This window comes from Miniopterus natalensis, chromosome 11, assembly GCF_054644295.1.
Source record: "Miniopterus natalensis isolate mMinNat1 chromosome 11, mMinNat1.hap1, whole genome shotgun sequence".
NCBI lineage: Eukaryota > Metazoa > Chordata > Mammalia > Chiroptera > Miniopteridae > Miniopterus > Miniopterus natalensis.
The window spans coordinates 71,553,094-71,564,301 of NC_142091.1; the positions used below are offsets into that span (position 1 = coordinate 71,553,094).

Sequence of the window (11,208 nt, forward strand, 5' to 3'; positions counted from 1 at the left end):
TTAATACGTAGCACACCATTTACTGTCATATATTGTTTCCTGGAAAACAGAAGCAGAGACATCACTCACATTTCAATTCCCCTTACAAAGGAAAATCCTGAAAGACAAACATGGCCTCTCATTGTTTTCCTGGACTTGTCCACAGCCATCGACAGAGAGCTGGTGCTGAAAGCCAAGTCAAAATGATCTCATTTGTTCTGTTGCTCAGGAGACATTTCCTGACGCCAAAGATGTGCTGCTGCTTCCAGATCTGGTCCCCATCAGGGATCCCTTTGATGATCTTATCTGCATGTCTCCTCTTCCTTGAAATAACATATCCAATAAATATGCTGTGTTATCACTTTTCAGTATCTCAGCCCAAGCCCAAGAACATGTGCATTTTGGGATCCTGCACGGCCTACATGTAGAAAGAGAGCAGACAGACTGAGGCCTCCCACGTCCCTGTGGCTACAGACCTTGGGAGACGTGCACTCCAGTGACTTGTCTGACCTGGGTTTTCAAAGGAAAATCCCATCACCTTTCACTGAAGGGCTTGTTAGTGTTTTCAAACTGTAATTATGGTAAATACATGTAACATAAATATGACCATTTTCACCACTTTAAAGGTACAGTTTAGTCGTGTTAAGAACATTCACCCTGCAGAGCAACCAACCTCCAGGACCTTCTCACCTTGCTGCAGTGCAGCGCCAGACCCTGAACAGCTCCCGGTTTCCTCACCACCCGCCCTGGAGACCACAGTTCTACCTCTGTTTCTCAGGGATCACCTGCTACACAAAATGCAATATTTCTCTTTTCGTGACTGGCTTTTTTTTTTTTTAATCAAAGTTCCTCCAGATTTATCCATGTTGTCAGAAACCCTGTGTCAGAAAATTCTGAGCAATGTAGACTTTTATCTTTGTGCTGTGGCAATATTTCTAACTTGTTACCCTGGAATGTTTTCAGTTGTATGTTAGGGCAGGGAATGAATACTAGAAAAAAAACTAAACAACACCTGTTCTAAATAGAAAAGATCTCATTGTTTAACTACTGATTTTTGCTTTCAACAATTCCATCACCCATGGTGGATGCATAGCCATGGTGTCCTCTTGTCACTCATGGGGCTTTAATTCATGGTCAAGAAATGCACTCACTCACACTAGCAAACTGTGGTTGCTTGAAGGTGCTTTGGGGGTGGCAGTAATAAGACGGAAGGCATCTTCCTGAAATGGAATTTTCTGCACTCTTGAAAATTCTTTAAAGTGTTTCAGTAGTTGCTTTGATGAACAAGAGTATTTTGTTTGTTTGCTGATCACTCTTACAAGTGAGGGTCTTCTTGAGAATCAGGTGTCTCTGAGAGGCTGAGAGGTAGGTAGGCCTCTGCTCAAGCCCTCTTTCCCCTCTCCATGCGTCACTCACTACAGAATCCACAATGTGAGCAGGCAAACCAACCCCAGCCCTTGGGTGGCTTTCTGGATGTCAAAGTATTCACACTCACCAACAACTAAATTCACTGATATAATGGCGTGTGATCGACACTTGCTTTCAAAAGGCAACAACCTGGGAGCCTGCTTGTCCCTGTGCAGTGCTGTAAAAGCTGTTAGGAACAAACCAAGATTACCATCATCACTCTGACGTTGTCCAGAGTTTCGTTACTCTGGCTGAGAAAGCATTGCTTCACTTCCTTTAGGGCATTGGCGGTGGCATCATCTGGTATGAACTCTTGAAGATCTTGGATGTACTGTGTTTCGTCCACTGTAGGATCAATGGCCTTTTCGATCACATCCTCCAAAGTGGGGCAGCCAGAGCCTGGGGAGGAAGTGCACAAAAGCAGGCTGGAGCACAGAGGTACCACATCCTTGTTGGACATAGCGACGATGCCTGTCCTCCTCTTACACCCCAGTAGAGACAGATATTCAGAGAGATTATGGGCAATGGTCTGAGCCCTCAATTCTAGGAGAGTAATCTCAGGATCTGAGATTTTCTTTAAGCCCTAAAACATCTGCCTCCTTCCCCCCGACCACCGCCACTCCCAGCTGCCTGGCTTCCACAGCCCAGAAACCAAACACTATGTAACCGCGAACAAGGAAGACACCAGAGAAATGAGATGCTCTGCACTGGGGTCTGGGGGCAGGAGATCTTCCACAGGGGGCCCGACAAAGGCCTGCACCCACGGCCTGGCCCTGTCAGCACTCACCGGCATAACAGGACAGGGGGAGGGCAGCCAGCATGAGGACTGTCACCAGCTTCATGGTTCAAGCAGCTGTTGTTGGCCGGTCACTCCGATGTGGCAGGGAAGCAGAGACTGACTCACTTTGGAGGAGAGGGCCCAGACTCCTCCTTTTATTCTCCTGGTGGGCACCCGAATCCCTGCCAATGACGGCGGAATGCGTCACCAGATAAACCTGGCACTGGGCCCCAGGAAGGACTCGAGAATCAACTGGAACCCAGCCAGCCTGTGCTCTGTTTGTAGAAACCAAGGAGACAGAACCTTTAAAAACCCTTAGAAATTTCAGAGCTGCAATAGTGGAAATGACATTAGGTGAAATTAATGCTGAAGGCCTTGCTAAATAAAAGCAAATTACGCCCTGAGCCTGTGCTGTCATTTTTGTTTTATTGTTATTGGGGTCCTCACTACCTCTCTCTCCTCCTGCAGGTCTCCTTCCCCTTGCCACTCCTGCTCTCCCCTTGACCTCGTCCTCTCCCCACACCCCTGAGACTCCTCTTTTTGGTCTATTTCTTCAAGGTGCAAAACTCTTCCTACCCTCTTTCTGCTCCTCCTGAGTCATGAGAAACCTAGGCTGGGTGTGATACCACATAGCGCCTGTGGAGGGCAGACGTTCCACACCCATAGACTTGACCCGTCAGATACCTTTGTTGGAAAAGAACTATAATTCTTCACCTTCTTCGAGGGCTGTTTTTACAAAGACTATCTCATTTAGTTAAGTCAATTTCATAAATTTAGTTATAAATGTAGAGTTAATTTTTGTTTAGTTTTGTTAGCGTTCTGGGGTTTTGGTCTTCTGATTCAGTAGCTGACGTGAGAAGTAGAATTACAGGTGCTTAAGGGAGGTGGCGCTGAATGGTGGGTCTGGGCTCCTGCAGATGTGGGGTGAATCTTGGATGCAGCTGCTCATCATGAAGTGTCCTTGGGGAAGTTGGTGCTAGTTGTCCCGAGCTTCCCTTTGCTCATTTCTAAAGGGGGCACAATGATACCAAGCCTGGTTTTGTAAGAATAGCAGACAGTCAGTGTACAAGCCCAGCACAGGGCATAGAAAGGGTGATCGTGACTAAATCAGAGGTTTTCATCTGCTCACCTATCATCCACCCATCCATCCATCCATCCATCCATCCATCCATCCATCCATCCATTAATCTAGCCATTCATCTATCATCCATTCATCCATCCTTCCATCCATTCATTTATCCATCCATGTTCATAACAACCATGATTACCCTATGACTAAGCCCTGTGCTACGTGTCACAGATTCAGTTGTAGGAACAAGTTAGACCAGAACCTTGCACTTCTGCAGCTTACCTCTAACAGGAAGTCAACACACAAGCCTGCAATAGAATATGACATAAAGGGAAAGTGATTGTGTCATGAACAACAGAAAAACCACTAGGGCAGCATCCTGCAAGGAGGTCCAGGCAGGCTATCAGGCCAGGACTTTTTAGCTTGCATGAGTGAAGAGTGAAATCTGGGGGATCATCTGGGGAAGAATGTTCTGGGCAAGTACAGAGGCCCTGAGCGCAGATGGCACTTGGCAAGGTAAAGGAAGCATGGAAAGCGTGCCTCTTGGTGTCAGAGAGGGACAGGACAGCCTCATAAGATACAAAAACCACATCAGTTTACCAGGGATGGTATGAAGGACAAAGAGAGACGACATTGGCTTAGAGTAAAGAAAAAAGAAACAAATGAGAGAGCCTGAGAGATGAGCCAATAAGCAATTGCCTGTGAATGCATTATTCTCTGTCTGGATTATTTCAGACTCATTTCTTTCCATCAATCAGCTGGGTCTTAAGTTGTCAAGAACAATATTGATTTAGGAAAAAGCTAGGCATAAACAAGGATGTGTTCTTATGTGTGTACTTTCTGCCAGGTGACAGTGGTTGGCGATCTTCATTCCAAAAGCAAGTGAAAGATGTTCGTAAAGAAATGGAAGACTGTCTCCTTGAACAGGACTCAGTGAGGACTTTGTCTGGTGCCCCCATGGTTATGGACCTGCCCTGTTGTCTGCTGCGACGTTGGACCCTTCACAGGTTTCTTCCTCACTAAATGGATGGAACACCGCGACAGCAGCCAAAAACAGGATTCTCCTGAGTGAGCAAACTGAGATGTGTGGTCTCCCTCCCCATGAGTTAGGTATAACATTTCTCACGAGCTGCACACAATGGGACAAGAGAAGTCAAGTAGCCTGACCAAGGGCACACAGCTAATGGGTGGCAGAGCCAGGTAAGGAACCAGGTGTTCTAGCATCAGAGACAGTGCTCAACACTATTGACCTCCTTAGTTTCACCCTGATGGACCTTCACTTTCTGATTCAGATGGATTCTCATGACCTTGACTTGCCCAACTGCCCTATGTGGACTCTAGGTAGATTTCTGTGCAGGCCCCACAGTTTTCTGCTCGGGTCTTGGCTCCATGTGAAGTCTACTTCTCCACTGTCCTTGCCTGAGTCCCTTTAGCTTGAAACTCAGTATTTATTCCTGATGCCACATCACAGACAGCCAACTTCTTTTGTTCTATTGTGGCTGTGAATCTCTAGGGATCACCTTCTCCAGATCCATGGCTCTTTTTGTGCACCTTCCTGCTGGCAACCAGCACCTCACCCTATGGCTCTTTCCTCCTTGTTCAGGTCCTACAGGCATGACCTGTACTCTTCTGGGTTTTGAGTGAGTGACCTTAGTGATAAAGTAGGTGTCTAATTAATTGTTGTGTAACTGTTTTTTGGGACAGATTTTGAGATTCTACAAAGAAGTCTCTGATTATATAACATGTTTTATTACTGGGTCTATTTAGAAAGAGAAGCTCATTTCAAATACAAACTCTAATAAAGGCAAGTCTCGTTCACAGCACTAAACCCAGGCATCAGCCTGACATCCTGGTGCTAACACCACATACTTTATGTTTCTGGAGAGAACTGTGGGATCAGCATAGGGCCAGGTTGGGAGAGCAAGAAGTTGGAGCTCTGACATCCAGGGCCTGGGCCACCTCAGTCCTTCTGTTCCCTGGAAGTAAACATTAGCTTGATCCATCTAACCCGGATTCATCTAATGACTATGGACAAGGAGCCAGATTTGGAAGCTGAGTCAGGATCAGTTGTCACCTCCAGCTAATTCTCCTTGGCTCATTCACTAAAACCCTGAACTTTACACAACTTGACATTTATACAAAATGTGTGGTTATATATTTAATTCCCCACACATTTGACAGTTGATATGGTTCATTTGATTTCTACACCATGAGCTTCTCTCTTTCATTACTAATTTTCCCTCTAGCTCATGCCCACATTTTCTCAATATTTGTAGGCTTCCATAGTGGGAATTTCTGGCCCTTTGGGGTATCAAAAGAGGAATATGGGAGATCTAGTAACATGTATTTCTAATTTCCAAATCTGTGATTCTCTACTGGGGCTGATTTTCTCTCTCCTTACACACGCCCTGCTGACATTTGTTCATGTCCAGAGATACTGTGTTGTCCCCACAGGGTAGGGGTGTGCTCCTTGAATCAAATGGGTGAGACCAGGTTTGGTGCTAAACAGCCTGCGATGCCCAGGACATCCACTCGGAAAACAACCCTCCTACGTCACGTGGTACTAGAGCCATGGCTGAGTCACCCAGTGACAGAGAAATCTCTGAAAGCATGTGCCCTCATAAAGTGCTGGGCGGTTTCATACTTGGTGGACAGTAAGTGGAGCCTCGATGCAGAACAATGCCGACAGGAGTGTGGGCACTTGTGTCCTCTAGTGCTTGCAGCTCAGCTTCATGGTTGGGACTTTGCCAGGCTTGTCCTCACTCCTGGAGGGCCTCGATTTCTCCTTTCTTTCTTCCTCTTTGACTTTGTCCTTCAACATCCAACTCAGTCCTCACCTCCTCTCAGAGATTTTCTTCCTGGACAATGTAAGCTCATAAGGACTTTGTTTTCCTTGATTGTCTATAGGCCTCTAATTGCTATGAAAGAAACTTCTTCTACTGACATACCTAATATATCTATTCACTTCTCTGTCTTATGTCTTGTCATTTCACATGATTATCAATTGCTTCAGGGAATCAATTAGTCCTTCAACAAAGTACATCCAGTGTCTCCTCACTTGGTTGCGTGTCGGTTCCAAGTTGACCCGAGATGGTTTGTAGCATCTTCACCTATTTTTTGCCAAATGTTGGCCCCAACCATTTTTTGTCTTTTTCTTCAATCCTGTCTTTCCTTTTCATTTCTGTCTTTAAAATTCCTATAATTTTATAAGTTTTTATTTGGAAATAATGGTGTAGGAGCATTGTTCCAAAGAGTAAATACTGAGAGACAATCTCCATGAAAAGCTTCTTCACTGTGTCTTCTTGTGTGGAAATGTCTCTGAGGAGTACAGATTCATCTGTAAGCACGTAGCTTATGTCCTGTGCTTACTGGATTCCATGCTCTGGTTTTTTCCATCTATTCTTCTTTGTAGAGCATATGTTCTCCTTCCTTTGAGAGCAAGCTCATTAGAGATAAAACTCTTCAAGATTTGCATTTCTGAAATACCTTTATGTATATCTTCATGCTTAAATGGTAGCTGACTGCATATAGAATTCTATTCATATTCAATTATAGGTCAGAGCCTTGGAATTTTCAGGATTACTTTGTGTCTCCCAAACTTGTGTTGACTCGGTTTTAAACTCATCCTTGCATGTGACTCAGTGTTTCATTCTGAATGAATCTCATGTCTTCAGGACACTGTTTCCAAGTCCCACCAATGTGTTTTGATGTGGGGAATGGGTGAGCTAGTCCATTTCATATTCTTCACTGTGGGGAAATTTTCTTGATGTATTTCTTTGGTGACTTTCCTCCCACCCTGATCTCTCTCATTTGGAATCCTGTTAGCTGGGCCTCATGAATGGATGCCTTATCATGCTTTGCTTTTCTCTCACTTTTCTGTTCTTTATCCTGCATGTACCTATAGTTTTGTTACACTATTTGGCTTTGTCTTCCAAATCATTTACAATTTTTCCAGAACTACTTGTTTTGCTTTGAGTATTTATGACCCATGAAGACAACAGGAGATCATAGTGATCTTAGCTTTCTGAAGACCCCTGAAGGTATCCCCTGAGAGAAAGTTCTTTCTGGCCCAGAGAACTTAGACCAGTCTCCAAAGAATATGTGTCAATTAAGAAGTTGCTTGTCTTCTTTTTCTCTCCACTTTTATACCCTCAAAGTGTCAGAAACAAGGTTGGCATGTGGGAGAGAAAAAGTAGAATTAAAAGGGAGAGAGGAAGGGGAGGTGTTCACTTTAACACAAGGTGAAGTTTTGATGGTCATTCAGGCCTGCACATAGTAATTTTGAATGGAGATAATGAGTTTCATATTCTAAGAATGGAGAGCCATTGAAAGTTTGCTTGAATTAAGCTTATGCCAAAACCAGTGCTTTGGGTGGGGAATATAGAGCTTGTCCAAGAGCTTAAGTGGGATGGGGAGGGAAGATGTGTGAGGAGCAGAGTGAGACTGACAGTGACAGCACTTGCCAGGGAAGGAGTAGAGGCTCACAGGTAAAACAAAGAGTCTGCAGAAGTCAGTCCTGTAACCTGGTTCAACTCCATTTGTTACAAGCAGAGTTTCTAAAAGTTGTCACATTGTCAATAAGGAAAACCCGGGAGGCACATCAAACAGAGAGTTGTTCTTCAAACAACTCTGTTATATGAACACCACATCACAGAAAGATACAGTGATAGCAGAGAGATGACTATACCTATCTGTATATATGTCTCTGTGTGTACATGTCTGTGTGAATGCATGTGTCTGTCTGTGTGAATGTCTGTCTGTGTGAATGTATGGGTCTCATTGTGCACATCTCAGGGGTGTGTGTGTATAAAACGTGTATCTGTGTGCGTTGTTGAGTGTAAATTATGTCTGTGTATAAAGGTTTTTTTTAGGGGGCAAGAGTCAGATAGGGCACCATCAAGAAGGAGACGTGAAGTGGACCTTATAGGTGGGGTGGTCGGCTGTCCTCTACAGGGAACAGTGTGGAGGCAGAGGGACCAGGACATGCCCACGGGCAGTGGTGTGACCGAAGGTAAAGCATGGCTGAATGGCATATAGACAACCATGGTTGGGCACATATACTGGGTGAGCATGGAGCTAAGGTGAGAGGGTGCCAGGAATGGGCCTTGCAAGGCCTTGTGTACAAAGCCAGACGGGGCCCTGGTCCTCCCCGCGCAATTCCACTCCCTGTTTCTCAGGCTGTTGCAAGAGCCCCAAGAGTCCTGTGTCCACCCAGCATAGGAGGTAGGCTGAATACATCATGTGTTTCAGAAAATAGAGACTAATTAGAGTATATATGCTTCCGGACGTGATCAAAGTACACACTTACTGTAAAAGCCTTGGCCAGAGCCGATAACCGCAGGTAGTCCTCTCTGCTACGGTCTGCATCAGAACCTGTAGAAACGCACCCTGTACAACTGGAGAATGCTCAGGGGACTAAAGCTAAGTGCTCTTCCTGGAGCAGTAGGAGCACATGAGCCCTAGGGTTTCAGGGCGACAGGAGCAGGTGGGATTCCATTTTGTTGTCGGAGGTCACTGTGGTGTCAAAACGAAAGCCGATTGAAAGAAGGGCATCTTCCACCCCAGGGGACAGTTTATGACACTCTGACACAAGCCCGGAGGGTCTGGGCCTGGCCTATGATGATGGCTGTGGGGATGGAAAGGACAGGATGTCCAAGGGATGCTGGGGCCAGGGAGGGGGCAGAACGTAGTGGACACATAGGTGTCGGGGGTGAGATAAGCTGCAGTGGGCTCATGATGCCCCCAGCAAGTTCCACACCCTAAACCCACAACATGTCATTTCTCTCCCAGGGCAAAGGGGGCTTTTCAGACGTGATAAAGTTACAGATGTTGAGTTGATGAGATAATCCTGGATTTCCTGGGGTCCTCTCACTGCCACCCCATATTTTGTATACGGAGGAGACACAGAGAGATTTTCAGCACCAGAAAGGACGCAGCATTGTCACCTCATGGGGAGAGACGGGGCGATGTGGTACCAGACAAGGATGGGAGCAGCCCTCACAGGGGCAGCGACCAGGGAGAGCTGTTCACCTCTACCGTCCACAGCCAGCATTTCCTCCTGACACTGAAATTTCCCCAAATGATACAGATCTTTGACTTTGGACCTCCACAACAGGGTCAATCACTTAATTGAGGCCACAGTGTGTGGCGGGTGTTGCAGCAGCCCCTGGACACTCATCCTGGAACTCTGAGGGGTGTGTCGGGGGTTCTGGGGCTGCTGGCCCCTGAGCCTGTGCCCCCCGGGACAGGAGGGCTGCGCATTCCCTGTGCTCCTCTGCCCGGCTCCCTGGGGTCGGGGTGCACTGTTGGAGTGGAGTTTCCCCCTGGCAGCTGCCTGCTTGCTTCAGGGCTTTAGGGAGAATTTGGGGGAGGTGGTAGTAGCTGGGGGTGGAGGGGTGAGCGCACGAGTGTGTGCAGGGCAAAGAGTGAAGCCTGGACGGTCCCTGCAGGTGGAGAAGTGGAGGGAAAACACGCTCCCCGGGCCCCTCCCAGCCTGCAAGCCCAGGGAAGGGCTGAGGCCAGCGGGCTGCTTGAGCTCATGGGAGGGGGGAGCAGGGCGGCTGCTGCTGCTGGGAACCAGGTGACTGGCCTCAGGCTGCGGTTCCTTGGGGACCAAGCCGAGGGACCACCCTTTCTGTGGAGTGTTTTTACCCATCACCCTCCTTTTCTGTCAGGGCCATGGCACTGGGAGACCTGTGAGTGACACAGGGGTTCCTGAGCAATGTTCCCTCTGTGATCCCTGCCCTCCAATGCCGCGGCCACAGCTTGTCGAGTCTGTAAAATGCCACATTGACACCATCGAAAGCCAAGTTAAGATGAAATCACCCCAAAGCAAGGGGAAGAAGTCTAGGATAAAACAGGACACGTGGAGACATGCAGGTCAAGTGATTTATTGAAGCAAGATGTTGACACCTCTACATTTTCCAAGGAAGATCAGGTCATCATTGAGCAACAGAGACAGTGGTAGGGGGGCTGGTGGGAAACCCACTGTTACATGTATTCTGTATTTTGACCTGAAAGAGAAAAAGAAAGAGAGGTGCCTCGGTCATGCTGCCCTGGAGGTGACCGGTTCACACAGAGGGCTATTCACAACCAAGACCTGAAAGAAACTGCAACCAGCAAACGCCCAGCGGGCACCAGGCAGGATGGCCGTGCGTGTGGGGACTCAATAGTCCTGATGCAGGCACAATGCACCCAGTAGGTCAGGAAAGAGGATGCCCACAGCCTGACACATAGGCCCCAGAGACCCCAGAGAGGGGCTCAGGTGTCTGCTGGAGCCAGTTGGAGGGTCAAGGGTGGGGGAGCAGCCTGGGATTTCCTTGCTCTGAGTCCTGGGTCTGAAGACCGGGTGTTTCCTCCAGAGTGGACCCGGGGCTGAGGGACCTGGATGGGGTTTGGGGGGGGAAGTGGGAAAATCTTCCTGCAGGAGATTCCAGCCTCCTGGTGGGAAGTGCAGTCTGGCCGCCCATGGACTTCTCCCCCCGAGAGTCCGGCTGGTGTGGACATTGGCATGAAACCCGACTTCATTCAGGGCAGAGGAGCTGAGAGACACCTTCCCGTATCTGACTCCCTCACAGACACCTGAGGAAGGGGTCAGCTCCACAAGGGCCGCAGAGGACATAGCAGGCAGGGTCTGTGCCCACGGGCCCTGATTGAGGAGGGCTGGAAAGTGGGGCACAGGGACAGGGCGCCGGCCTTGGCTCTGCAAATGTGCCAGAGCCAGGCGGCCAGTGATCCATCCTGACAGGGACGGGGGCCAGCGCTTTCCCTCCACTGTCTCCCCTTCACCACTCCCAGCACTGCCAGGGGATCCCCAGGGGACAGTGCCACTGGGTGAGGGCCACTCTCCCTCCGTCAGGAAAGCTCCCAGGCAGGGAGGCAGCAGCCTCTGGTCTTTCAACATCACCACTGGTTGTCCCTGGTTGTCCTCACTCTGGACACTGTGGAGAACCTGGTGCCCAGGGAGAAATATGCC

The 11,208-nt window shown here is 48.0% G+C and overlaps 1 protein-coding gene across 1 annotated transcript; it reads right to left on the reverse strand.

The window, feature by feature from the left end:
- Positions 1–2,228, reverse strand: LOC148092087 (mammaglobin-A-like). Its single transcript, XM_087822402.1, has 3 exons — positions 2,174–2,228; positions 1,598–1,785; positions 1–39 (listed from the first exon to the last, which is right to left on the reverse strand). The coding sequence occupies exons 1-3, from the start codon at positions 2,226–2,228 to the stop codon at positions 1–3; spliced, it is 282 nt and encodes a 93-aa protein (XP_087678528.1).
- Positions 2,229–11,208: the final 8,980 nt, after the last annotated feature.

Bases quoted from the DNA above. Each gene is read 5' to 3' on its own strand.
- LOC148092087 (XM_087822402.1), bottom strand. From the start codon at position 2,228: ATGAAGCTGGTGACAGTCCTCATGCTGGCTGCCCTCCCCCTGTCCTGT. The intron at 1,786-2,173 runs GTGAGTGCTGAC...CTTCCTCCCCAG, and splicing joins CCCCCTGTCCTGTTATGCCG to GCTCTGGCTGCCCCACTTTG. The intron at 40-1,597 runs GTAATCTTGGTT...TCTGTTTTCCAG, and splicing joins ACAACGTCAGAGTGATGATG to GAAACAATATATGACAGTAA.